Consider the following 23810-nt stretch of genomic DNA (forward strand, 5'->3'; position numbering starts at 1 on the left):
TCACCTTCCCCCCTACTCACAAGGCAGGAAATACGCTCGACCTCATCTTTACTAGATGCTGTTCTTCCACTAACCTCATTGTAACTCCCCTCCAAGTCTCCGACCACTACCTTGTATCCTTCTCCCTCTCGCTCTCATCCAACACTTCCCACACTGCCCCTACTCGGATGGTATCGCGCCGTCCCAACCTTCGCTCTCTCTCCCCGCTACTCTCTCCTCTTCCATCCTATCATCTCTTCCCTCTGCTCAAACCTTCTCCAACCTATCTCCTGATTCTGCCTCCTCAACCCTCCTCTCCTCCCTTTCTGCATCCTTTGACTCTCTATGTCCCCTATCCTCCAGGCCGGCTCGGTCCTCCCCTCCCGCTCCGTGGCTCAACGACTCATTGCGAGCTCACAGAACAGGGCTCCGGGCAGCCGAGCGGAAATGGAGGAAAACTCGCCTCCCTGTGGACCTGACATCCTTTCACTCCCTCCTCTCTACATTTTCCTCTTCTCTCTCTGCTGCTAAAGCCACTTTCTACCACTCTAAATTCCAAGCATCTGCCTCTAACCCTAGGAAGCTCTTTGCAACCTTCTCCTCCCTCCTGAATCCTCCTCCCCCTCCCCCCCCCTCCTCCCTCTCTGCAGATGACTTCGTCAACCATTTTGAAAAGAAGGTCGACGACATCCGATCCTCGTTTGCTAAGTCAAACGACACCGCTGGTTCTGCTCACACTGCCCTACCCTGTGCTCTGACCTCTTTCTCCCCCTCTCTCCAGATGAAATCTTGCGTCTTGTGACGGCCGGCCGCCCAACAACCTGCCCGCTTGACCCTATCCCCTCCTCTCTTCTCCAGACCATTTCCGGAGACCTTCTCCCTTACCTCACCTCGCTCATCAACTCATCCCTGACCGCTGGCTACGTCCCTTCCGTCTTCAAGAGAGCGAGAGTTGCACCCCTTCTGAAAAAACCTACACTCGATCCCTCCGATGTCAACAACTACAGACCAGTATCCCTTCTTTCTTTTCTCTCCAAAACTCTTGAACGTGCCGTCCTTGGCCAGCTCTCCCGCTATCTCTCTCAGAATGACCTTCTTGATCCAAATCAGTCAGGTTTCAAGACTAGTCATTCAACTGAGACTGCTCTTCTCTGTATCACGGAGGCGCTCCGCACTGCTAAAGCTAACTCTCTCTCCTCTGCTCTCATCCTTCTAGACCTATCGGCTGCCTTCGATACTGTGAACCATCAGATCCTCCTCTCCACCCTCTCCGAGTTGGGCATCTCCGGCGCGGCCCACGCTTGGATTGCGTCCTACCTGACAGGTCGCTCCTACCAGGTGGCGTGGCGAGAATCCGTCTCCACACCACGCGCTCTCACCACTGGTGTCCCCCAGGGCTCTGTTCTAGGCCCTCTCCTATTCTCGCTATACACCAAGTCACTTGGCTCTGTCATAACCTCACATGGTCTCTCCTATCATTGCTATGCAGACGACACACAATTAATCTTCTCCTTTCCCCCTTCTGATGATCAGGTGGCGAATCGCATCTCTGCATGTCTGGCAGACATATCAGTGTGGATGACGGATCACCACCTCAAGCTGAACCTCGGCAAGACGGAGCTGCTCTTCCTCCCGGGAAGGACTGCCCGTTCCATGATCTCGCCATCACGGTTGACAACTCCATTGTGTCCTCCTCCCAGAGCGCTAAGAACCTTGGCGTGATCCTGGACAACACCCTGTCGTTCTCAACTAACATCAAGGCGGTGGCCCGTTCCTGTAGGTTCATGCTCTACAACATCCGCAGAGTACGACCCTGCCTCACACAGGAAGCGGCGCAGGTCCTAATCCAGGCACTTGTCATCTCCCGTCTGGATTACTGCAACTCGCTGTTGGCTGGGCTCCCTGCCTGTGCCATTAAACCCCTACAACTCATCCAGAACGCCGCAGCCCGTCTGGTGTTCAACCTTCCCAAGTTCTCTCACGTCACCCCGCTCCTCCGCTCTCTCCACTGGCTTCCAGTTGAAGCTCGCATCCACTACAAGACCATGGTGCTTGCCTACGGAGCTGTGAGGGGAACGGCACCTCAGTACCTCCAGGCTCTGATCAGGCCCTACACCCAAACAAGGGCACTGCGTTCATCCACCTCTGGCCTGCTCGCCTCCCTACCACTGAGGAAGTACAGTTCCCGCTCAGCCCAGTCAAAACTGTTCGCTGCTCTGGCCCCCCAATGGTGGAACAAACTCCCTCACGACGCCAGGACAGCGGAGTCAATCACCACCTTCCGGAGACACCTGAAACCCCACCTCTTTAAGGAATACCTAGGATAGGATAAAGTAATCCCTCTCACCCCCCTTAAAAGATTTAGATGCACTACTGTTCCACTGGATGTCATAAGGTGAATGCACCAATTTGTAAGTCGCTCTGGATAAGAGCGTCTGCTAAATGACTTAAATGTAAATGTAAATGTACTGCAGGACAGTAGGTAAGGCGAGGATGAATCCTCCCAACTGGCGGTCGTCTCAGCCCTTAAAACAACAGCCGTCTCTAGGGAATCCGGGAGTGTCTCTCCCTTCTCCTTTCACTATATCGCTCTTTCTACCTCACCCTTTTTTACAGTCCCCCAAGTGCAGTTCCACGGGAGTTCGGATTTAAATTAGTTTCCCTTCTCACCATTTGCATGTAACAAACTACTTGTCTATAGATGCTCTTTAGTGTGCCCCTGGTTTTCACAGTTTAAGTCTACCACTCAACGTTCTCAGGTGCTGGAACAAATACCATACCATACCGGTGCAGCAAGTATCTTGCTACACACACACTCCTCTCCGGACCCTCAGATAAGATGCCGGTCGGTGTTTGTGTGTGGTCCAAAGAAAGATACTCTGTCTTCATACCGGATAAAACATTTCATAATAATAATCTGTGTGTATGTGAGATGGGGGTGGTGTGTATGTGAGATGGGGGTTGTGTGTATGTGAGATGGGGATTGTGTGGGTAATAGCAGAGGCCCTCTGCCTACTGGCTCTGAGAAGGGGTTGGTCCGACCTATCAGTTATCTGTTCTACTGGTACAGTAGCTGGAGGAAGTCTGTGGGAAATCAGGGGAGGGGAGGTGCTGGGTAAATGAGTGTTAATGTTGATTGATAGCTCTCTTCTGCCACTGGGGCACCTCAGCGTCTGAAGGTAATTTCAGCCTAGAAGGTCTCAGACAAGATTCTTCAGATCGGACTGTCGACGATGAAAATGTGTATCAAATGTGTATCAAATTAAATCCCTAAATGGGACTTTTTGATTCAAGTTAAAGCGGAAATTGAACAGATCACTCTCCCAGATTCCTGCTGTATCCGGTTATAGTGTGAAATGAAGAGGAAAAGTCATATCCTCCCACAGAGAGAGAGCAGGATGGAAAACGGAGTAAAGGTTTGATGTAAGCCGAGTAACGAGAGATTTGATCCATTTTCTTCTCTTCTTTTTACGAGGGAAATCATTATTTTCTGTCTCAAAGGAATGTGTGAGTGTGTGTGTCCATCATAACCCACAATTCATCACTAGGATACACTGGATACGGAGAATATGGAGGGGCATGTGACAGAGGTCCTCATAAGTCACTAATTCCACTCTAGTTGCTTCTCAACATTCCATAGAAGAGGAATGCATCCTGGCCCATAAGGAGTACAGTTGTAAAGTACTCTCCCCCTCAGCCATGCAGTACTGTATAAACTAAAAACAGTCTCAGAAAACAAACAATATGGAATTAAAGAGAGGGAGAGGAAAGGAAGGTAAGTTGATGACAAAACAAGCACTTACAGGAATAGATTTGATGAAGTAAGTATGATGTTAACTGTCGCCTTGTCACACAATTCAAAATACAATTCAAAGACGCGAGTCAGGCATGCCAAATAATTGCAAATACTCTCTTCAAATACAAGTGCTTTTAAGTGAAACAGTGCTACATCAATGATACATTTGGTGAAGGAGGGATGGGGAGGGGGCAGGTAGAAGAAACGGATGGGGACTTCAATGTCGGCAACTAAAATAGTGCCACAGGCTGTTATATCAGACGACCACATTAAGGACTCATAAACCCGATGGGAACATCTTTTCATTTGATGCTCAAAGGCCAAATAAGATGGAGCCTGAGGAACTGACCAATCCTTCCCACACAACACAGAGTAAAGTGCAGAAGGAGAAAAAGAGAGAAGACTGTTGGGGAACAGAGTTAAAGAATGTGAATCCACATCCCAATTACAGGGACATATATTTTACAGCAGCGGGTGGCTGGTTGCGACCTTTTCAACTTGTGCGTTTACATCTCCAATCCTAATTGATGAGGCGCTAGCATCTTGCCAAGATAAAAATGAATCCATTGAGAGAGAGAGAAGAGCAATAACGACAGGGAGGGAAGGAAAGGAAAACACATTTTGATCAAACCCCCACTGACTTTGCCAAGCTAATTAGAAAAGGCAATGAAACATATCCAACCAGGGCTGTGCATGTTAAGTGGCGCCACAGTGGTGGCGCGGGACGAGGCGAGGGCTGGGGATTATGACCGGACCCCCAGGAGCACCCAACCTCCAGACACCTAAAGCTCGGTTATTCAGAGCTTTTACACCCGTGCTGGAACATCTTCTTTAAAGTTAATTGCTCTGTATGTATTCTGGGGCTCAGGACTTATACAGTATATTGCCGTTTTGCTCAGTAGCTATGTTTGGACTCGTTTATTCAAAGTCGACAGTTAATTTTCTATTTAGTAAGCGTTGGTGGGTTTCCAATTAGCCAGCGATGATTCTCAGATTTTTCATGTAGATTTTTTCTAATGAAACCAAATGAAAGTGCTTGATAAGCCTAGCAGGCAGTGTATAACTATTGCCGTGGATATATTGCAGGGACATCTTCAGAGAATGTCAGTAGGGTCCTCAAAGGTCTGTGGATCCCACTGCAATAGACACCTGACATTCCATTAGAAATCGTGATAAGAGCCGCAGCAAAATGATAGACTGGTGGTCAAGTGGTGTGTTGTCATAGAGGCCCAGAATGTTCAGGTCTCCTTTAGGCGAGCTCTCTGACCCAAGTGGTTTCAGTATTAAAGAGGTGGTAGCAGGTGGCGGTGGCAGAGGGCTCTGCTCAAACAGACTGCAACCTCTTGTATATATTCTTCATTCCCAAGGGGGTCACCCTCTGGAAGGCCCTGGGCTCTGTGATGGAGCTAAGAGAGGGCGAGTGTGGAGTGGACCCTTCTGTGCCCTGGAACATGTGGAGACGGAATCTCACACGGCTGAGAAAGCCTACCCAGGCTCCTCTCCTTACGGGAGACGTGGGTGCTGTTAACGACTGGTTGTTAGTGGGGCAGCGCCGTGGAACGAGCAGATGAGAGGCGTATGGTGCCATTAAAGGCTCCTGGTGGCATATGGAGCCGGGCGTATTCAAATCCTTGGGTGCTTTACACGTACTGCTCCTAGATGTGAACAAGCTATGACATGGGACTTATCTGTGACAGGAACCCGTGTGGACGGAAAGGTAGCTGGGTTACTGTAGCACAGCATGTTTCCATTTTAGAAATAATCCTGTAAACAAGGGAAAAGCTGTTCTTTTCTAAACCATGTAAGGGTAAGTGTCCCCTCGACACTAACCTAAGGTCAGTTTAGCATTTCCCCTAAATGGCTACGGTTCTGATTTTAGGATATGGTAAATTGATCCTAGATCAGTGCATGTGGGCACTATCTTTACCTGCACATCCTTGAATTTGTCCCTCAGGTCCATAAGGCGATGGTAGGCCTTGATGGCCTCTGCGAACTCTCCCACATCGGTGCAAACGGCAATGAAGTTCTCCCAGATCTGCCAGTGTTCGTAGTTACACTTCAGAGCCTCCTGCAGGGTGCGGAAAGCCTTTGTCCTGACAGACAGTGGGACAGACAGGCGCTGGAATTAGTGGTGCCATGGAAAGTACTTTTACATGGCTGGTGCTCACCATTTCTCCAGGGGCAGCTTACAAAGTCTTACGGGATGAGAACTAAATTGAGATGCACACAAACATGCATGACCGTCAATGTGCAAATTTGAGTTACATAAGTCAGGATTTGGTCCTACCAGTCATTTCTACAGTTCAGTAATGAGTCACTATTTCAGGTGAGGTGCCTGTATCTCTGTAACTCAGCAGCTGTCCAGAGGTGGACCATAGCCAAGCCTGACTGACATGGCTGCCTGCCTGCCCCCTGTGTCTGACATCTCAGTGAGACGTAGGCTACATAAGTTAGCAGTTCACCGTGACAACCGCCCTGATACTCTCTCTCTGATCCACCGGAACTCACACACACACACACCACAGGCTCTTTAACAGAGCCACTTCAGCTGATTTAGCAGCGGCGCTAACCAGGTAGAAGTCTCCCCGCTTTTTAATTTCAGGCCTGAAAGCACAGGGCTGATTTGATCAGGGGCTGAGGGGGAAGGTTTCCCCATAAAGAAACCGTGGAGCTTCCTAGTTCCCAGACAGAGTTCTGCCAGGAAGAGATTGTGGTTTTCAGGGGAAATAAGAGAACCTGCCCATCTTGCAGTGGTGGGAATGTCCTAATTGAGTTGAGCCTAACAAATCTGTCTGATGCCAGCCTCATGGTCAGCTGGGGTTCACCTAGGTCCTGTGGTAAAATCAGGAGGGTGCTGAGATGTTATCTTTCCCATCACGACTGCCTAGTGAGTTTTTAAAGTAATTGAAAAGCATCGAGGTCCGTTACGTGACCCAACCAATGACTAGAGGAGTTGGAGTGGGGTGAAAAAAAGCATTGTAACATCAATCTGTTTCATTGGCGTGTAAATCAGTGCTACTCTTTGATACCTCTCTCCAGCCAAAAATCAATACTGTCAGGCTGAATGGATGCCTCCTGGCTGGCAGTGCGAGTCCCTCTCTCTGTGAGAGTGACAGGTCCTGGATCGGTAGGGGAAGTGGCCGGAGAACCTCAGGGATATCAGGGCTGAGAGAGAACATTAAGGTGGTGGGTGGATGGATGGGCGGGTGAGTGAGAACCACGGTTCTTCAAGGCCCCGCTGAGCCTCCAAAACCACCCTAAAACTAATCTCAGTCCAGTCAATTGTGTGTGAGCTGTGGAGAGAAGGCTCTCGACTGAGGGACCTTCAATTCAAAACAAGGAGACATTCAAACATTGAGCCTGTCAACTGAAATACTTATGACCTGAACTGTATATCTTCCAGAGTCCTAACTCTGTTCAATCATTGACAGGTTAATGGTCCAGATGGAGGGACTATACAGTACTCACTTCTGTCTCAGGCGGATGTAGGCCGTGGAGAGGTTGTTCCACGCCTCTGCGTTCTGAAGGAGGAAAAATGAAGATGTACAGCTCACACACAAGTAAGCACAGGGTTGTTAAGAAGCGGTGGCAGAAGACTGACTCCCCCCGAGCCTAAATATGTTCTGCTGAGTGCTACATGAGCACATACCCGCTCAATGCAGTAGGCACACGGGTGCCGTATGGGTCATTAAGTTGAATTGGAAAGACTGCTGGAGGACAAGAGTGTTATAGCTCGGGTTATGGGAAGGGAGTGTTTTCCGTTTGTCAAAGTGTGTTTGTGTGTGTGGGTGTGTGTTTGTGTGGGAATGTGTGTATTTGTGAGAGTAATGGAAAAAGAGAAGGGGGGGTAGAGGGAATGACAAAACGAGAGATGAATGGTATTGTGATGGTCCCACTGTGCATTCATGTGATTGACTCTGCCCTCCTATGCGATGATGCCCGACACTGTAAGGTGGTGTAGTAATGCACTTACATCTGGCTCCAGTCCCACACACCTCTGGAAGGCCTTGGCAGCACCCTCATAGCCCTCCAGGGCAAAGTAGGCACAGCCCAGGGAGAACCACACCCCAAGCTGTAGAAACAAGACAAACATGAGCAGTGAGTTCAGGAATACTAAACTGTGAAATGTTGAGTGGAATATCATTTATAGTCTTATCTATTCTTGGTGAGAATTCTATATTATCTCAGTGCTAACTCACATCCTTGATCCACGGTATAAACTAACAATGTGCTGAGCCTGCCACACTTTCTCAGTCCTGCTTTCAAACCATCCCTGCCACGCTGACTGGCAGGTGTCACACTGGACACACGTGGGGGAAAAAAGAAACGCAAATGCCATGTTGGCTAATGTTGCAGCCCTCCTGTGCCTGTGTTTGATTTGGAGGAAAGCCCACCTGTCAGGCAGGCTGCGGGAGGCCCCGCTCTGTGACTGACAGGCAGGCCCCGTCCGTCTGTTAAAATCAGCTGTAGCATCAGTCCCCGGATTTTCTCACTCTTCCCCCCTCCATTTCCCTTTCTCCCCCCACTTTCTTGTGTCTTTCCCCTCTCACCACAGCACACTACAACATCTCATGGCTCATATCAGAGGGAGGTGGGAAACTGAGGAATATACCCCTCTATTCTGTTTATCTTCATTCCCCAAAGATGTAGCTGCTGGAGCGATCGTTTACAGGAGCCCTCATATCTCATTGACAATACTTCAACAACTCCTTGAAAAATGGAGGGTGAAGGTCATTATGGCAGAACAAGCTAAATTAAAACATCCTATTGCTGGCTGACCTGCTGAATTAAATATGGACAAAGGGCAGAAAAGGGAAGGAAAACAGGAAATCATTTCCCTTTTCTCTGTTCCCCTGGGCGAAACAGACTAGTTTTTTCTCCTCTTCACCCTTACATCTCCCTCTCCACTCTGCTTTCCAGAGGAGTGGTTATAGGGTGAGTTGGCTGCCCTCTGTGTGCTGGGAGCCAACAGGACAGGTCCCAGACACAACTGCCCCAACACTACTTCCTTGGGGAAATGGGAAAGTGTGTGTGGGTGGGTGAATGGGGGCAAAGGCACAGATTAATTCCAGCTCTACTGTGCTTGGTGCTAACCTACTACACTTTGAAGTTAATCAATTATTTCATCTATTCTATAATCTATTCAATAACAAATGAGTCATATTAGTTGGTCAGGTAGTTAAGTTTTACCCTGTGAGTTCTACCTGCTAGCCCTTAATGTTTCAATATCCTACCCAAAGCTAGCCATTTCAGGGGTTAGTTTACCTGCATGGTGTTGATGCGGAGTGACTTCTCGAAGCACTCCACACACTGCTGGAAGTTCTTGGCCCGGAGGTGCAGCAGGGCCTTGGAGCGCATGGCGCGGGCGCTGCGATGGTTCGACAGCTCCCAGGCCTGGTCGTAGTACTGCTGGTCCCGCAGCACGTCCCCCAGCAGGCAGTACAGACTGGGGGTCTCCTTTTTCTCCAACTCCCTACGCAGGATCTCCTCTGCCTGGGGGAGGGAGAAAAACAGGGGGAAGGGGGAGGGAGAGAGAGAAGCACAAAAATACAGGAAGAATTGGTAATGAGGGGAAGAAAGGGGATGAGAAAAGAGGGCAACAGAGGTGGTGGTGGGTAGTTAAAATGTCTTGGTTCCTGACAACCCTCAGAGCCAAGACACTTAATATTCCCTGCTAACAATAATCAGGCTTTGATTTGGTCTGGGACTGCCACAATCCATTCACTGGGGAAGGAAGCTCAATCAAGATATTGAAACTGGGGGTACTTCTACTGTAGCCTCAACTACATGATGTTCTCAAGCATGGCCAGAATAAAAGCCAACAGACACTAAACCCCTAAAAAGAGCTGATTTGAGTACTGTATCCCCTCCTTCTACACAGCTGTGTGTAGAATAACGATCAGGTTGTGAAGTGCCTGTGGTGTAACAGTAATGCTCATTGCTCGCTGCTCCCCAGCGGAGACCAGGGTTCAATCCCCATGGCCAGTCACATATTGATCCCAAATGGAGACCAGGGTTCAATCCCCATGGCCAGGCACATACTGCTCCCCAGCGGAGACCAGGGTTCAATCCCCATGGCCAGGCACATACTGCTCCCCAGCGGAGACCAGGGTTCAATCCCCATGGCCAGGCACATACTGCTCCCCAGCGGAGACCAGGGTTCAATCCCCATGGCCAGGCACATACTGCTCCCCAGCGGAGACCAGGGTTCAATCCCCATGGCCAGGCACATATTGCTCCCAAATGGAGACCAGGGTTCAATCCCCATGGCCAGGCACATACTGCTCCCCAGTGGAAACCAGGGGTCAATCCCCATGGCCAGTCACATATTGCTCCCAAATGGAGACCAGGGTTCAATCCCCATGGCCAGGCACATACTGCTCCCCAGCGGAGACCAGGGTTCAACATACTGCAAGGCACCCAGCTCCCCAGCGGAGACCAGGGTTCAATCCCCATGGCAAGGCACATACTGCTCCCCAGCGGAGACCAGGGTTCAATCCCCATGGCCAGGCACATACTGCTCCCCAATGGAGACCAGGGGTCAATCCCAATGGTCACACTTCCTACTGTTGCCCCACTTGCCAGTCTCCCCCTCAGCTGCCAGCTGACTAATAAATAAAATGTAAAAACGGATTTATTTGAAAAATAATGATCAGGTTTCCCCTCACTTTAAGATGCTGCTTTGTTCATGTGCCAATCTACCCACAGTCTGAGTGTTTTTGGGCACAAGGGTTTCTGGGTTTTCATTGGTTTCTTTTACTGGATCCCATTCTGAAGGCTGAATCTGGGCCAAGTCCACTGGCACACACTGGGCCCCCATGGAGCAGCTTGTAACCATAGCCATCTCTACCACACCACTCATCAGACCACAAGACCCTGAACTCAACTCCAACACATGGAATTACAATGTAAAAACAATACGGCTGGCAAAGGAATATTTGTTCGAACAAAACGTGTTTTTCGTATCAGCTTGAATAGTAGAAGCATGGACCTCTGCAATATCGCAAATAACAGATTGGGTTGAGAATAGGAGAATGGTACCACAGAACAGTGAGGGGAGTTCAGCAACTATCAATGACAGAAAATTACAGGAGACCTACATACAGTACCAGTCAAAAGCTTGGACACATGTACTCATTCAAGACTTTCTTTATTTTACCATTTTCTACATTGTAGAATAATAGTGAAGACATCACAACTATGAAATAACACATATGGAATCATGAAGTAACCAAAAAAGTGTAAAAATAAATCATCAAAATATACTATTTATTTGAGATTCTTCAAAGTACCCACCCTTTGCCTTGATGACTGCCAAGAGTGTGCAAAGGTTTCTCTCAACCAGCTTCACCTGGAATGCTTTTCCAACAGTCTTGAAGGAGTTCCCACATATGCTAAGCACTTGTTGGATGCTTTTCCTTCACTCTGCAGTCCAACTCATCCCAAACCATCTCAATTGGGTTGAGGTCGGGGATTGTGGAGGCCAGGTCACCTGATGCAGCACTCCATCACTCCTTGGTCAAATAGCCCTTACACAGCCTGGAGGTGTTGGGTCATTGTCCTGTTGAAAATCAAATGATAGTCCACTAAGCGCAAACCAGACGGGATGGCGTATCACTGCAGAATGCTGTGGTAGCCATGCTGGTTATGTGTGCCTTGAATTTGAAATAAATCACAGACACTGTCACCAGCAAAGCCCCCCCCCCACACCATCATACCACCTTCTCCATGCTTCATGGTGGGAACCACATATGCGGAGATCATCCGTTCACCTACTAAGCGTCTCACAAAGTCACAGCGTTTGGAACCAAGAATCTCACATTTGGACTCATCAGAACAAAGAACAGATTTCCACTGGTCTAATGTCCATTGCTTGTGTTTCTTGGCCCAAGCTAATCTTCTTATTTGTGTCCTTTAGTAGTGATTTCTTTGCAGCAATTTGACCATGAAGGTCTAATTCACAGTCTCCTCTGAACAGTTGATGTTGAGATGTGTCTGCTCCTTGAATTCTGCGAAGCATTTATTTGGGCTGCAATTTCTAAGGTTGGTACCGTAATTGCTGGACTATAAGCCGCTACTTTATACCCACGCGTTGAACCTCACGGTTTATACAATGACGGGGCTAATTTATCGATTTTTCCCGCTTTCACAAGATTCATGCCGCCAAAAAACTGAGCACAGTCACATAATGTGACGTAAAATCGAGCGCGCTCAAACTTCCCATCATTCTGATTACGGTAGTAATTTTGTCACCCTCATCATGGCAAAGACACAGAGAAATGCATATGATGCAGCTTTCAAGTTGAAGGCGATCGATCTGGCTGTTGGAAAAGGAAAGAGCTGCTGCACGGGAACTTGGCCTTAATGAGTCGATGATAAGACGTTGGAAACAGCAGCGTGAGGAACTGACTCAGTGCAAAAAGACAAAGGCTTTCAGAGGGAAGAAAAGCAGATGGCCCAAAGTATTTGCAGCCACTCGACATCAGTGTAAATCGTGCATTTAAGGTGGCGCTCCTTGTTCAGTGGGAGTCTTGGAAGACAAGTGGGGAGAAATCCTTCACTAAAACGGGCTGCATGCGAAGAGCAACTTATGGTCAAGTCTGTCAGTGGGTCCTGACAGCGTGGAGCATTGTCAAAAAATCCACTATCATCAACGGGTTTCGAAAGGCTGGACTGCTGCGTGTTGAAGGGGCAGCATGAGCTCAGCGGGGTATTTGCCTCCGGATGAAAGTGACGAGAGCGACAATGAAAACGATCCAACATCGGATGAAGCAATTCTGAGGCTATTCATCTCTGACACCGAAGGAGATGACTTCAGTGGTTTCAGTGCACAGGAGGAGGAAGATAGTGACCAAGTTCATTTGTTTCAATGTACCGGTAGGCACCTGTGGCTTATAGACATGTGCGGCGTATTTATGTACAAAATACATATTTTTTAATAATTCAGTGGTTTATTCAGGTTTATATTCAGGTGCGCTTAATAGTCCAGCAATTACGGTAACTCTAATGAAATAAAATAAAAATAAAAAATTACCTTGAATGAGTAGGTGTCAACTTCTGACTGGTACTGTATATTATCAGTAAGTAGTCTCTCTCAGCTTTTCTTTTCCAATAATTTAACCAGAGTATAAATATCATAATGACTATGGCTGTTATCCGATTATGTTGGTAATCTCTTCCACTCATATTTCACATATTTGTATTTACTCTGACCACACATACTATAGTAGAATATAATGTCGGACAAACTCATCTTAGAGGACATGTGCATCCACATTAGAATTAAACCATTTTTCCTCTACTGGAGGGAGTTAGCCAACAATTTACAGCCCATTATAAAACCATTTCCATTGGATTTTCCTTCAAATATCAAAATTGTTCTTCAGGGTTACAAATTGCTAGCACATCACACACTAGTGCTGCGGATCAAAACAAAGAACTGGGCTGCCATGGCCTTTTCCAGACCACACACACACACACACCAATCGCTGCTGCTGGATCCTGATCCCTTCCAAGTTCTGGCCTTCAACAAGTCTTTTACAGCTATATGTACTGCATTTAATCCTGTAGTTGCCGCCGTTCAGTTATTTGGAAGGGTGCTGCACACCCAGGAAAGACTTTCCCTGAAAGAATGGTCAAATATATTACCATGAAAAATGCATGTTAGGGAGTTTACATTCACAAGAACAACTGGGCACACCTACAGCCGACTGCTGGAAAATAATGAACTGATTAGAAAACTCTTATGATATTGTCCTTGACATGCTCTTGCAAGGCAATAAGACAGACTGTGTGCTTCTCACTGGAGAATGACTCGAATCTAAAGTAGTACTTCAGTAGATCTTCTGGGGAAATGGAAAAGGGTGATTGTGAATAACCTCGGAGCATGGCCACCCTTTAGAAACCCCAGTGTGCTCCTCCATAAAGAAAGTGAGTGAGATCGGGAGGAGAGGTAGAGAAACACCCTTATTGTGTTGGGAAAATTAAATATGGAGTTCTTTGAATCCTTGTTTAAGGGTAGAGAGGAATCACCCTTTGGCTAGATCTGTTGCTGGTGTAAATGGGCCCTGTCTTACAGTGGGAGCCATGAATCGTGAGATCCATGAATTTCGGGAGCCATGAATTTTGTGAGGGGAGAGTAATTTTCCACAGTGCAATTGCACATCAAAGGGAATCCAATCAGGCTTGGAATATTTTTGAAACACTGAACAATGGGAATCACGTGATTCTGCGAAGCAAGGTGGTTGTCTGAAAGGAGCCTCCAGATAAAACCCTCCCAATTTCTTCTAAGTTTGATAGAATAGACCATTTAGTATAATTGCTTGAGGGGAAAATTTATTTTCGTAGTTTAATTGAAGTTTCGCAGCAAAGTCTGTGTTGAATTCAGCGCAATGGCTAACAGGACTAGCTCTGTTGCTAGCACTTCTTCAGCAAGCATGACGTTGAAAATGCAATAAATATTTACTCTGAGCTGCGTTTCGGTAGGTTGGTGGTAGATGGAAGGCCGTGTTGCCAAATCGAGTCCTTTAAAGAATGGCTCTGGTGTCAATTGGATACGTTGTAGTAACGTTGTTGTGTGATAGAAGGGATACTCTGTCTGTTCCTTCCTAACCTGCGTTTGCTGCTACTGTTGCTAACTCAATGGCTAGGAGGTATCACTTCTGTAGTGAATAAGAGTTCAAAGTTCATACCATTCGCAACCAAAGCTCACGCTGATGTTGGCTTCGTTCTGTAGTTATTATCTGAACCATTCTGACATTGGACCGTCGTCCTCACATCCTCGAAACAGGTTATATTGTCATCAAGTGGAGCGAGAAGGGTGTGTCTGAAAAGTTTTATAACCCATGACTCTTCATAGGGGCGGGCCACTGATTGATAAGAGCCCGAACCTTATGAAAACCCAATTCTCACATTTCAGAAGCTAAAATCACATTTCATCCCATCACGAATAATTTCATATTCAAACATTTAAATTGAACAACAATTCCATGTGAATCCGATAACTCTGATGTGTAGACCTTCTACTATAGAGTTTATGTCATCTTATCATTGATGAGAATGTCTCAGATGTCAACCGAACTGACATTCATTAAGTACCACCGCATGGGTGGGAAGAGGCATTTATGACGGTCATAAACCTATCCCCAGGCCAACGTCATGACACAGTCATGTCTGTTCTAGTGGCCATTTGTGCTAGTAAGAATTTTTATTCAACTTTTCCCCCCATTGTTTTTGTTTCTATTACTGTTTGTTTCTGTTTTTATTTCCTATTTAACTTACTTTTATAGATGGGTTGGTGGGTGGGTGGTTTGGAGGGGATGGATGCATGGATGGGAGCACGAGGGGTTGGGGTTACTGTTTTTTGTTATATCTGAAAATGTATAAATAAAGTTGTTGTTTTTTTTAAACAAGGAAGAAGCTGCATGAGTTGGATGTACGTTTTACACTCGCCTACCCTGCTGTGCTACACATTACATGGAAGGGGGCAAGACTGAGCTTCCTCAAGCAAAACTCAGAGGACCAGAAATAAGGGCATGGATGGCATAGCTATATTGGCCAGTGAGTTCACTATGGGACAGTGTTTGTGACACACTATCGCAAAGACACTGAAATGACAATTCTGCAAACTAATAGCTACAGTATTTAGCTATTTCAGACTGTATAGCTACAATGCTATTTTTGTCACTCGGGGTCTAGCCGGTTGGCTACAGTGACTGTATTCAAGTTGCCTGGTCAAAACTACCCTCAAGCAAAAATGTCGGTAAATTAAGTAGATGGAACTAACAACCTTGAAAATATTTGAATCGATATGATTTTATATGGGTTCATAGAACTTGTTTTCCCCTTTACTTTAATTTCTGCTTCAGTATTCTTGATAAAACGACTTATTCTAAAACTGTACAAAAGGACAGAGCAGTGATACACCCATTAATTAATGAGGGATCTGGGTCTGGTAGATATGGAGACTTGTCGATCCAAGAGAGAAGGAATATACGTTTTTATTCACAACCATAAATCTAATTCCAGGATAGATTACTTCCTAATATCCAAGAGCATGACTAAAGAGGCGATTGATTGTAAAATAGGGGTTATTGCTTTGACTGGCCACGCAATAGTGGAATTATGTATAGCAGTTTAGGCTGATATGGCTAAGAAACGCATTCGATTTAGGATGAATACGTCCTTATTCCAAGACAAAACATTTCATCTTTCCCTCAATGAAGACCTCAAGTTTTTTTCCCATTACAAACATTGGTTCCACTGATAAATTGAGTAGTGTGGGAGGCCTCTAAATCTTATGTTAAAGGAAAAATAATAGCACAAACCAGTAGAAAGAAAAGGGAAGATAGACTAGTTTTTCAACTCTTTCTCTATCAAATTAAAGAGACGGAAAAAGTCACTGTTGAAACAAGTCTGTAGTCTGAAGTTTCAATTACATGAGATCTATAACAAAAAGGCTGAATATGTTTGAAAGTGGTGAAAAAAAACAGGTAAATTATTGGCTAGACAATTGAAACAAACAGATGCCAGTTTTGTAATACCAGCTATTACAAACATGGAAGTGGGGAGGTACTGACTGGTACAAAAGATAATAACAATGTGTTTTGTGACTTTTATTTGACTCTTTACAAGTCTGAATGTAACTTACACCCAGCTAAATTGAATGCCATTTTTTCAAAAATAAAGCTTCCGGGGTTGTCCCCAGATCAAATAAAGGATTTGGACACTCCTATACTATAATCTGAGATAAGAACAACCATCACCTCAATGAAGTCTGGGAAGTCACCAGGATTAGACAGCTTCCCGGCTGAGTATTATAAGAGGAATATTGACGTATTAGCTCTTATATTAACACGGGTGTAGGCAGAAGCTCTGGAACTGGAGCAGCTACCTGACACATTTAACAAGGCACTCATTTAATTCATTCTCAACAAGGATAGACCCCCCACTGACTCAGTTTAATCGAAAATGATTGTAAGCTGCTCTCCAAAGTATTAGACATGAGGCTGGAGAAGGTTTGACCTCATATTATAAGGTGAGATTTGTAAAAAAAAAAAACTTAAAAAAATAATAATAATAATTAGAACCTCCACAGAATCTTAGACGTTTGCGTCACCTCATGTGGCTGAGTCAAAAAGAAGATACTCAGGTGGCAGCCCTTTCCCTAGATGCAGAGAAGGCATTCGATAGGTTGGCGTGCAGCCTTTTGACGTATACCCTTGAAAAGTTTGGCTTTGGCCCTAGATTTATCAAGTGGAGAGGGGCTTTTTGACATATACCCTTGAAAAGTTTGGCTTTGGCCATAGATTTATCAAATAAGTTACGGTATTATACTCCAATACAAGAACAGCAGCCCTCACAAATGGTATGCTCTCTTCCTTTTTTAATTTGACGAGGAGAACCCAGCGGGGCAGTCCTCTCACCTCTCCTTTTTACTCCATTTTTGGAGCCCTTGGCAGCAGCAATTAGAGCTGATTCAGGAATCAAAGGAGTGATGGGAGGTGCCAGAGAGCATAAGCTCTTTATATATGCTGAAGACATATTGTTACTTATTAGGGAACCGGCCACATCAATCCCTTTGGTTTTGAACACAATTGAGATGTTCTCATAGGTATCTGGTTATAAGATAAATTGGCAGAAGTCAGAGTCTATGCCTGTATCCAATGTATGTCCTCCTGTTGCAATTACTTAATTTCAGTTAAAATGGGTGCCGTCAGGGATTAAATAACTGGGTATAACACTGAGCTACAGAATCATGCAAATTAATGTAGCCACTACTACAAAACAAGAAATAATCTTGATAGGTTGTTGCTCAATCTTACTTTATGGGGAAAAATAAATACTGTTAAAATGTTTGTGGCACCACAGTTGAATTGTGTCCATGATGCTCCCTGTGACCATCTCCCCCTTACTATTTAAGCAGTACAATGAAATAATTAAGGATTATCTTTGGGATAGGAAAAAAACAGAATAAATGTCAACAAGTTATATGCTCCAAGGAATAAAGGAGGACTAGCATTACCCAATGTAGAACTATACAACATATGAAGTAGCCAAATTGGTCAGACACTGGGGCAATTACGATTCCCATTTGAGATGGACTCAGACAGAGGTTTAAGCCTATTGAGGCAATATCACAAAAAAATATTCAGAGACAACCAAGTGAAGTGCACATCCGGTTTGGGCATGGTCTAAGGAGCTGCATGGGGTCTCTTATGAGTATTAACCTCCAGAGTAATGAAAACTTGTTAGAACAACATTTCATGTTACCAGGAATATCACACTCCGCTTCAGTGTTATATAAAATAATCTCAATATGGACATTGTGAGAATTTAAGGTTGATTTGGGAAAGGGATCTTAATTGTGACTGAGTAGGATGTACGGAAAAATATTATTTCCAATGTAGGGTGGCGTACCAGGGATACAATGGGTACATTTACACAAGATTACTACTGGACCCATGTTAGATTACATTAAATGGGTTTATTACTAAACAACTTATGCTGGAAATGCAAGGGTGAAGTAGGTACCTTTTCTGCATGCTAGACTGCGGAGACTCCTACTACGTAACTGGAAGAGTGCAGATAGTCTGAAATCAACAGATTGGCTCAAACTCATCGTGGAGACTGCATCTTATGAATCAATGATAGCAAAATAACAGGAGAGGAAAGGGAAATGTAGTATGACATGGGAACACGTTTTGAATGATATAAGGGACCCGTCGTGCGGGTGAAAAGCTAGGGAATAAGTTAGAACAAATGTTATGTGTAATTTTTTTTTTTTTTTTTACAGTTAAAAAATATATATATATAAAAAATGTACTATTACTTTCTTATATTATTACTAATTTATATTTACTTCCCGATTAATATTCCAACCACAGAGATATGGTTGAAAGGTGCTGTCTTGTTGGGTGTCATGTTTTTGTTATTAGTGTTATGTAATGATGTAATGTCATATCGACAAACATATAAAAAACAGAAAATAAAACACATAACATTCAGATGTTGTGAATGCAAAAATATATACTCTCTGAATCGGTTCTGGGGCTGAATTACATGTACCGGGATATTCATATGTGATTTACTGCCCCATTTGCGCAGAGGTGCATTAAACATTTGTCAATACCATACATTTATTTCAAACGCGGATATTTTGGACTGGGTTATACCATAACAGTTTTGTTCAATATTTTGTCTTGTTTATTTGCTGAAAGGTTTACACAGAAGCTGGTGTAATACAACAATTAGCTTCAAAACTCTAGTGGATAAACTTATATCATGTGCTCAAGACTGGCAGACTTTCCTGTTTGTCCATTTGAGCTTCTTTCTTTTTGGCAGGCAAGTTATGGCTCATTCACATTAAGCATTCAGACACCGAGAGCAGGAACAGCACGTTTAGTGCAGAGACTACTGGCTGAAATCTACCCGTCTTCTCCAGACAAATGGATCGCCTAGCATTTTTTTCATCATGTTACATGGACTGCTGGCTTTGGCCAAAGCGCATAGTTTTAGAATGAAGGACTTACTTTATTGACCACAATGCACCTCTGTAATCAGATTGGAAGACAAAGGAAGCTGTAAGTCAATAACAGAGCACAAAGGCCCGCAGGCCTCGCCTTCAGGGTTGGGACTGTGAGTGTGAGTGTGGGTCAGCCCTGCCCACCTGGAGGGAGTATGGTGTGTGTGCTTGTGGAATACTCATTTCTGCTCAATCTGTCCCAGTCAAACTCTGCTGATCCAGAGAGATGGATGTGGTGATGCTACGGCGAATTTACGAGAACCCTGTGAGTCATGTGGAGATGTCACTTAAAAAGGTCAATGACTGAAAGGACAAGAGGTGATCGAGAGAAAGAGAAAATACTTCTGACCAAGAATGAACCAGATGTCCATTGTGTAACAGTTTGGAAGAACGTCCTCAGAGCGTTTGCGGCAAATCTGGCACCGGTTTCATCAATGACTTTCATAACCACAGCAACATGGCGGAAGGTGTTACAGGGTTCTCCATTTGGCCTGGTGTGGCACTTCTGTTAGGACTTGACAGAACATCGTCTGACAGGTGCAAGAGAGCGAGAAAGCAGGTTGCCTTACCGCTGGCTCTTCCTTTTTTCTCTGCTTCATTACCTCAGTCAATTCTGACTGAGATCACTTGAAGGTCGGGCGAGAAAAAAGACACCTGTGTAAACATTGAGACATTTCCGCACCAAAAAAATTGGAAAACGATCCGCTATCAAAAAGGAGGACCAACAAAAACAAACAGCTGCCATACGTCCAAATCTTTGATTCTTTATTCTCTGCCGCACTGTGGGAATCAGACTCTAAAACCAATGCCATTGGTTGCTGTTGGCTGCCCTTGTGACCTGTACTTCCAACTCCTGGTGTTCCACCATTAAGAGACCAAAGTGAACATTCAATCAGCGCCATCAAGAGGACATTGACTGAGGGACGGGGGGGCTCTGTGAGAGCGTGATCCAACACAAACACGCCATATTTCTGTCTATCTGGAAGTGTGTTTCCCAGGGGGCCCTGGGGGGCAGACAGGTTAATAATAACACCAGGGAAACAGAGCCAGATCTCCCTGGGACTGATGTGTCTCACAGCTGGTGCGCCAGAGAACACAAACGAGTGCATAAACAGGTGCGCACCACAGACAGACAGACGGAGAGGTGGAGGGAGTACAGCGAGATAGCTAGGCAATAGGGTGATAACGGCGATATTCACTGTTCTTCCAGTGTGGGCAAGATGAGCTTTTCTCTGAGTGTGTTTGTGTGGTGCCCATGTTTAGTTACGAAAATAACCTTGTCTGTTGTGTAAAGCAATGGATATTGCATTGTCCCTGAGAAAGGCAGTCACAATTATTCTGGTGGTTGTAATGGCTGTGTTGTACCTTGCCATGCTGGCCCATCCTCTCCAGGCAGATCACAGCATCCTCCCACAGCTCCAGTTTTTCATAGATTAGCAGGGCTGAGCTCGTGCAGCCCAGGTCTGTCAGCAGGGTGGCCAGCTGTTTCTGTAAATGTGAGAGAGGTTCAGACATGGGATGTCATTTCATATTTAAACAGTAAAAATAAATATATTATGTTGATGCCCCAGGAAGAGCCCATCCGTACCCCCCTGCAGGAAAACCCACTCCTAGTTCTGCCACCGCTGAAAAACATCCTGGGGGAAACACTGCATATGGATACACTCCACGAACCATCACAGCTCTGTCTCTGGTGGTAATGACCCTTATCACATTCATATCAATAAAAGTCTTTTTTGTCACAGGATGCTTGGGAGAGTTGGTCTTCCCTAGCTGCTGTATTCAAGGGTGCAAATATGTCGTTAAGCAGTATTTAAGCTGCAGCCATCCTCCTGATTATTGTGAAAATACTACTACTACTACTACTACTACTACTACTACTGAACTGTTCTTAATAGAGGTCGACCGATAAATCGCAATTACCGAATAATTAGGGCCCTTTTCATGTTTTCATAACAATCGGAAATCGGTATTTTTGGACACCGATTTGGCCAATTTTTAAAATATATATATATTTTTTAACCTTTATTAGGCAAGTCAGTTAAGAACACATTCTTATTTTCAACGACGGCCTAGGAACGGTGGGTTAACTGCCTTGTTCAGGGGCAGAATGACAGATTTTTACCTTGTTTACCTTAACTAGTCCAACGCTCTAACCATCTGCCTCTCATTGCACTCCACGAGGAGACTGCCTGTTACGCGAATGTAGTAGAAGCCAATGTAATTTGCTAGCTAGCATTAAACTTAGCTTATAAAAAACAATCAATCAATCATAATCACTAGTTAACTACACATGGTTGATGATATTACTAGTTTATATAGCGTGTCCTGCGTTGCATATAATCGATGCAAAGCAGGGGGATGATTTAACCAAAGCGCATTTGCGAAAAAAGCACAATCTTTGCACGACTGTACCTAAACATAAACACCAATGCCTTTATTAAAATCAATACACAGAAGTATATATTTTTAAACCTGCATATTTAGCTAAAATAAATCCAGGTTAGCAGGCAATATTAACCAGGTGAAATTGTGTCACTTCTCTTCTCTCTTGCGTTCATTGCACGCAGAGTCAGGGTATATGCAACCGTTTGGGCTGCCTGGCTCATTGCAAACTAATTTGCCAGAATTTTACGTAATTAAGACATAACATTGAAGGTTGTACAATGTAACAGGAATATTTAGACTTAGGGATGCCACCCATTAGATAAAATACCGAACGGTTCCCTATTATACTGAAATAATAAACGTTTTGTTTTCGAAATTATAGTTTCCGGATTCGACCATATTAATGCCCAAAGGCTCGTATTTCTGTGTGGGGTTATGTTATAATTAAGTCTATGATTTGATATTTGATAGAGCAGTCTGACTGAGCGATGGTAGGCAGCAGCAAGCTCGTAAGCATTCATTCAAACAGCACTTTTGTGCGTTTTGCCAGCAGCTTCGTTGTGTTCAAGCATTGCGCTGTTTATGACTTCAAGCCTATCAACTCCGAAGATTAGGCTGGTGTAGCCGATGTGAAATGGCTAGCTAGTTAGCGGGGTGCGCGCTAATAGCGTTTCAAACGTCACTCGCTCTGAGACTTGGAGTAGTTGTTCCCCTTGCTCTGCATGGGTAACGCTGCTTCGAGGGTGGCTGTTGTCGATGTGTTCCTGGTTCGAGCCCAGGTAGGGGCGAGGAGAGGAATGGAAGCTATTGCCAGTATTACACATCCAATAGTCAAAGGTATATGAAATACAAATGGTATAGAGAGAAATAGTCCTATAAATACTATATTAACTACAACCTAAAAACCTCTTACCTTGGAATATTGAAGTCTCATGTTAAAAGAAACCACCAACTTTCATACGTTCTGAGCAAGGAACTTAAACGTTAGCTTTCTTACATGGCACATATTGCACTTTTACTTCTCCAACACTTTGTTTTTGCATTATTTAAACCAAATTGAACATGTTTCATTATTTATTTGGGGCTAAATTGATTTTTATTGATGTATTATATTAAGTTAAAATAAGTGTTCATTCAGTATTGTTGTAATTGTCATTATTACAAATAAATACTTCCCTTAAAAATCGGCCAATTAATCGTATCGGCTTTTTTTGGTCCTCCAATAATCGGTATAGGCGTTGAAAAATCATAATCTGTCGACCTCTAGTTCTTAACTACACACGCAGACACACACCAGTTGTATTCATTCCTAGCTGTGGTGCCATATGCAGGTTAGTGTCTTCACCCCCCGGTCGTGTCTTCACCCCCCGGTCGTGTCTTCACCCCCCGGTCGTGTCTTCATCTCTCCATCTCTACTATTATGACCTCACATCTATTTCCATTATCTTGTCATCTTCACACAAGGCAACATAGGCCCTAACCTTGTACCCTAACCCTGTCTCTCAATCCACTTAAAGAGTGGGAGCTGAACCTGGAGCACAGTCTGTCTTGTCACAGACCAAATCCTAGGTTTCTGGGTTTTATCACCTCTCGTCCTCTCCTGTGATCGCCTCCCCATCCCATCTCAGGGGTGACATATCACGTCCCACTGGGATGATGGGCCCCATAAATCTGATTTTACCCCCGTCCCACAACCCCACTCGTCAACCACCCTAATCACGTGACCAGGGAGACATGGGGAGCCAGGACGTGACACCAATTGCAAACGGCAGACATTTAGACTAATAGGACACACGGCAGCGCACATGCCATTTGTGCCTCTTTACCAGTTTCCAGGAAAACTCCTGATATTGTGGTTTCAGAATCTCCCTGAAAGCATGAAGGGCTGAGACAGGCAAGAGACAGTTTAATTATATGGGGATTTATTAATTCTGTAAGCAAATCTTCAAATATGTGCTATATCTCAACCCATCTTCCTGTCCCTCCTCTCCCCACACAGCTCCTCTGTGCGCAGGCACGGCCATCGTTACATGCCGGGCACGCCTCTCGCTAAGGAAAAACACATCACAACAGCCCACACGATTCTCTGCCTTGCTTGCACTTTCAATTCCCCAGGCGGCAATA

General features: G+C 45.0%; 1 protein-coding gene across 2 annotated transcripts in view; it reads right to left on the bottom strand.

Annotated features, from left to right (window-relative positions):
• ttc27 (tetratricopeptide repeat domain 27) overlaps window positions 1-23810 on the bottom strand; it is a 129366-nt gene that overhangs the window by 9667 nt on the left and 95889 nt on the right. The window contains exons 12-17 of one of the 2 annotated variants that reach the window (XM_029669521.2): window positions 20664-20786; window positions 9041-9268; window positions 7749-7847; window positions 7244-7296; window positions 5703-5868; window positions 2332-5539 (exon numbers count right to left, since the gene is read on the bottom strand). In XM_029669521.2, the coding sequence (XP_029525381.1) occupies window positions 5528-5539; window positions 5703-5868; window positions 7244-7296; window positions 7749-7847; window positions 9041-9268; window positions 20664-20786 (681 nt within the window). In that variant the 3' untranslated portion in view covers window positions 2332-5527. Of the gene's footprint in view, window positions 1-2331; window positions 5540-5702; window positions 5869-7243; window positions 7297-7748; window positions 7848-9040; window positions 9269-20663; window positions 20787-23810 lie in introns of those variants that run through there. The other variant, XM_029669520.2, reaches the window with a different exon arrangement.

The sequence above is a fragment of the Oncorhynchus nerka genome, linkage group LG10 (genome assembly GCF_034236695.1).
Source record: "Oncorhynchus nerka isolate Pitt River linkage group LG10, Oner_Uvic_2.0, whole genome shotgun sequence".
NCBI classification, from domain to species: domain Eukaryota; kingdom Metazoa; phylum Chordata; class Actinopteri; order Salmoniformes; family Salmonidae; genus Oncorhynchus; species Oncorhynchus nerka.